The 5,000-nt window shown below is 46.4% G+C and overlaps 1 protein-coding gene across 1 annotated transcript in view; it reads right to left on the bottom strand.

Moving 5' to 3' along the window:
- The window catches only part of efna2b (ephrin-A2b), a 114,960-nt gene that overhangs the window by 14,829 nt on the left and 95,131 nt on the right, over positions 1 to 5,000 (bottom strand). The window contains exon 2 of the mRNA XM_030050311.1: positions 3,999 to 4,291. Within this exon, the coding sequence (XP_029906171.1) occupies positions 3,999 to 4,291 (293 nt within the window). The remainder of the gene's footprint in view (positions 1 to 3,998; positions 4,292 to 5,000) is intronic.

The raw sequence follows: 5,000 nt of genomic DNA, 5'->3' as shown, positions 1-5,000 counted from the left end.
ATGTGACTCTGGAACCACGACAGATTCCAGTGTTTTAGGGGTGAAGAAAAGAAATGTATTGTTACATTCCAGGAAGAACCCAGCACCACTCAAGCTGTTGGTTCTATTGGTTCTATATGGAACCAGAGCAACTCTGATTGGTTTAAAGAAAACTAAAAAAAATAAATAAATAAAAAATAAAAAAAATAAAAACTGTGGTTCTTTAAAAGTCACAAGGAACCCTAATGACGCTCTCTTGTTTCTGTGCAGAACGTTTCATTCTAAAACAACTGGCGGGTCGGGACCCTGCAGGGGGTCTGCGGGTCATTTCAGGGGCCATGAGATGAGATGATTTAGACGACAGGAAGAAGATCTGTTTCTCCGTATCGTGTTTTTTTTTTTCCTCTCATTTTCAGTTTTCAGCCTCAGTTTCCTCTGATGATCAGCCAAGTCACACAACCGGAAAAGGGAAAATCATTCCTCACAATTACTTGCAAATCTGCACAGTGTGTGTGTGTGTGTGTGTGTGTGTGTGTGTGTGTGTGTGTGTGTGTGTTGCATCACTTGTTGAGCCTCTGGTTCAAAGCCCCTTGACGGGTTCTGCTGCTGAGATCCTCGGCGTGGTTCTGAGCAGAACCCGTGTTGTTGAGAGTGTGTGTGGTCATGCGGGCCGTGTTCTCGCTCTCTGATGGGATGTAAACAGCCGCTCGAGCCGAATCAAACCACAGAGCCGACGCTTATTAATTAAAGCCCCGCCGCGCCGCCGTGCCGCCGCGCCGCCGCTAACCGGCGAATCGCTCTTCAAAGCCAGAAGAGAAACCAAACGGCGGCTGACAGCCTTTCAGAGCAGCCGCTGATGAAGCACAGTGTGTGTGTGTGTGTGTGTGTGTGTGTGTGTGTGTGTGTGTTCAGCGGACGGTGGGAGCTCAAAAATTCATTTCTATTCGCATAATTCCTGCCTGGATCCGCAGCATCAGCGGCGGCCTGCTGCTGAACCCAGCACGCTCCAACACGGCCAAGGTCACAGCAGGCCACGCCCACCAGGGCTGAGTCCACAGCCAATCACAGACAGGCACCAAGGCCATGTGACCTGAGAAAGGACCAATCAAAGTTACAGGATTTGACAGCAGACAGAGTGCCACCAGAGAACACACACCAGGCCTGTGGTGTGTGTGTGTGTGTGTGTGTGTGTGTGTGTGTGAGCATGTGTGTATTGATGTAGTAATACAGTATGTACATCTATTTTCTGTTTACAGATGCACCAACATAGGAAGAACAGGGGCCTATTTCACAAAACCTAGATTAGGCTTTAAGCCTGGATTTAGCAGCTCCTGGCTTAATCTAGCCAGGATTAGGGATTAATAGGTTTCATGAAAGGTGGATTATCTTGCACGATTAACCTGGCCAGTAAGCCTGGCTATAATTAGCCTGAACTCGGTTTCATGAAAGTAATCCCACTTTAGTTACCATGGAAATTGGCCGTATAGTTCAATGTTTCTTGCATTATCCAATGTATTACATAGTTCAGGGCAGCTTGGCTGCTAAGCAGAGGACAGACACAGCAGGAGCCAGATGTACTTTCTCTATCTTGTTATTTAGGTCTGTTGCATTAGATACACGCCCAGTCAACATTCACACACTAGCATCACACATTCCAGGAACAAGGCGTGGACAGTGGTTGGCCTGTCCATGTCGGGTAACTGGCCAATTATTCTCCAGCCTCTGTACGGGGCAGGCCCAAGCCCAAGAACATAAATATGCATCATTTCCTGATATTGGGGCTCTTTCTGACTGAGATCCTGCGGGAGCTCTGTCACACTGAGACCAGCGCTGCCTTGCTTTATATGTGACCATAATAAATACTGCATCAGAAAATTGAAGACTGACTCCGGTCTGCTCTTGGGCTTTCAACAAAAGAATCGGGAGCTAACAGAAACTTAGCCTAAGCCTTAGCCTGCTCCGGACCAGGCTAGAAGTCCAGCTTAAATTAATCCAGCGCCCTGTTGTTCAACTTTGTGAAATTACTATTAGTCAACGACTCCAATCGTAAACCAATGACTTTGTTAATTCAACACCTGTTAATATATGGACTCATTTCAAATTATGCTACATTCAAATAAAATGAAAATAAATGCATTAAGATATAATCAATTTAATTACATTATTCTAAGAGTGTGTGACAGCAGGAATAACTTAATACAGTTGGGCCGGTGGAATTTACTGTCCCGTCCACCGTCATGCTGCCAGCTGTCACTGCCTTCCTCTCAGTCTCATAATTATGGAAGAACACATTTAATTGGTATTGCCATGCAGTTGTGACATTGCACGGCACTGCAGATAGAGTGATAGATAGAGTGATAGATAGAGTGATAGATAGAGCGATAGATAGAGCGCATATAATAGGCCTATAGCATTGGAGATTAGTAGGTTGACAGCTGCTTAGCCTATATATTTATGGACTAAATAATAATAATATAAATAATGAATATATTTTTGGACGACTTAGCATTAAGTTTGTTGTCAACACTTTGCCACGCTTCCTCCTTTGCTTTAATTATAACGCTTGTATTGCCTTTACGGTTCATAACCTCCTTTACTTCCTCATGCTTGGATTAGGCGCTGAGTCTGGTCCAGACTGAGTGACGCAGCCCTCTGCTTCGCTCTGATTGGTCACGTTCAAGGAATCTGTGATCGACCGGCTTGGTCTGAAGGGAGGCGTGATCGAGCACCAGCCTGGCTTCACAATCCAGACTCGCTAAAGTCGCTCCTCCTCAGCCTGACTTGGCTTTAGTGGAATAAGCCAGGCTGTGCGGGGCTTTAGCAAACCTGGATTTGGATTATATCCTGGATTATTTAATCCACCCTTCGTGAAATAGACCCCAGAAGCTCTTGGATAAAGTAACAAGTTATTGTTGTTCTAATTGTTGTTGTTGTTGTTGTCATTGTCATTGTCGTTGTTGTCGTCGTTGTTGTTGTTGTCATTGTTGTTGTCGTTGTCATTGTTGTTGTTGTTGTTGTTGTTGTTGTTGTTGTTGTTGTTGTCGTTGTTGTTGTGCTTGTTGTTGTTGTCGTCGTTGTTGTTGTGATTGTTGTTGTTGTGATTGTTGTTGTTGTTGTTGTTGGTGTTGTTGTTGTTGTTGTTGTGCAGAAACAGCTGGAGGTAACGTGACCTTGTGTGTTTGCTGTTCTCTCTGAGAGAACATTCATCAGTTTGAGAACCTCCAGACACGTGTGTGTGTGTGTGTGTGTGTGTGTGTGTGTGTGTGTATGTGTGTGTGTGTGTGTGTGTGTGTGTGTGTGTGTGTGTGTATGTGTGTGTGTGTGTGTGTGTGTGTGTGTGTGTGTGTGTGTGTGTATGTGTGTGTGTGTGTGTGTGTGTGTGTGTGTGTGTGTGTGTGTGTGTGTGTGTCTGTGTGAGATCCACATGGTGGTGAAATCTCCTCATTAGTTGCTCTGTGTTTGTGTGTCTCAGATCCCAGAGAGCAGATGTGACCGTTTAAAACGACGACCTCACTTCCTGAACCTGAACGCCTCTTTTCCTGTTACTCTGCTGTTTGAAGAGGAAAGTAGATCCGGCTGGAAACTTCCACATGGTAACCTTACGCCAGCAAGAAACAACCTGATGGTGCTTTCATAAACAACAGTTTATAATTACTACTTTAAAATGTAGTACTCACAGATGCAGTAACAGTACTCACAGATACAGTAGTACTGCAGTAGCACTAACAGATGCAGTAACGGTACTCACAGATGCAGTAGTACTGCAGTAGCACTACCTGATGCAGTAACAGTACTCACAGATGTAGTAATACTGCAGTAGCACTAACAGATGCAGTAACAGTACTCACGGATGCAATAGTACTGCAGTAGCACTAACTGATGCAGTAACAGTACTCACAGATGCAGCAGTACTGCAGTAGCACTAACTGATGCAGTACCAGTACTCACAGATGTAGTAGTACTGCAGTAGCAGTACTCACAGATGTAGTAGCACTAACAGAAGCAGTAGCAGTACTCACAGATGTAGTAGTACTCGTGGCCGGGCCGGAACTCGAAGCCCAGGCTGAAGGGGGTGAAGAGCTGGAACTTCTCGGAGAACTTGAGGGGCCCGTTGGGGCTCAGGGGCCGGTTGCACTCCCAGCGCTTGAAGCCCTTCATGCGGTGGTCGCAGGAGGTGTAGCCGTCGTAGTTCACCATGAAGAGCACGTAGCGCTCCATGCGCTCCGCCGCCAACGCCGCCTCGTAGTGAGGGCAGTAGATGTCCAGGTAGTCGTTGATGGCCACTTCCACCGTGTACTCACCACGCAGGAACCTGAAGAGGAGGAGGAGGAGGAGGAGGGGGAAGAGGAGGAGAAGGAGGAGGAGGAGGAGAAGGAGGAGGAGGAAGAAGAGGAAGAGAGGAGGAGGAGGAGAGGAGGAGGAGGAGGAGGAGGAGGAGGAGGAGGAGACGCCGTCAGCGCGGGAACTGAACTCACTTTGCTTTTCATTTTGTGGCGGATTATTTTTTAAAGGGTATTTTTGAGGTAACTTCATGTGAATTTTAGACACACATACTGTGTACATACTACATACATACTGTGTGTGTGTGTGTGTGTGTGTGTGTGTGTGTATGTATAAAATAGAAATCTTTAAATCTTTCAAAATAAAAGCCTGCCCCAGGGCTCATGAGATTGAGCGTAAAAAGTGAATTCATGTTTCCAGCAGGCAGATGAACAGAGAACATGTTTCCTGTTCCACCACACCAGCCTGGACACACACACACACACACACACACACACACACACACACTGCTCTCCCACAGCAGACACACATTGATTTCAATGGGAGTGTCTGTTCTGCTCTGTTCCAGTTCTGTGGCCAGACATCACCTGCAGCAACACCTGGGACGAGCTGCTGCGCAATCCAACACCCACGGCAGGGTTACACACACACACACACACACACACACACACACACACACACACACACACACACACACACAGAGCATCCTCTGTTTCTCTGCCAGCGGACATCAGCTGAGG

The sequence above is a fragment of the Myripristis murdjan genome, chromosome 4 (genome assembly GCF_902150065.1).
Source record: "Myripristis murdjan chromosome 4, fMyrMur1.1, whole genome shotgun sequence".
Taxonomy (NCBI): domain Eukaryota; kingdom Metazoa; phylum Chordata; class Actinopteri; order Holocentriformes; family Holocentridae; genus Myripristis; species Myripristis murdjan.
This window is presented reverse-complemented; position numbering and strand designations above follow the sequence as displayed.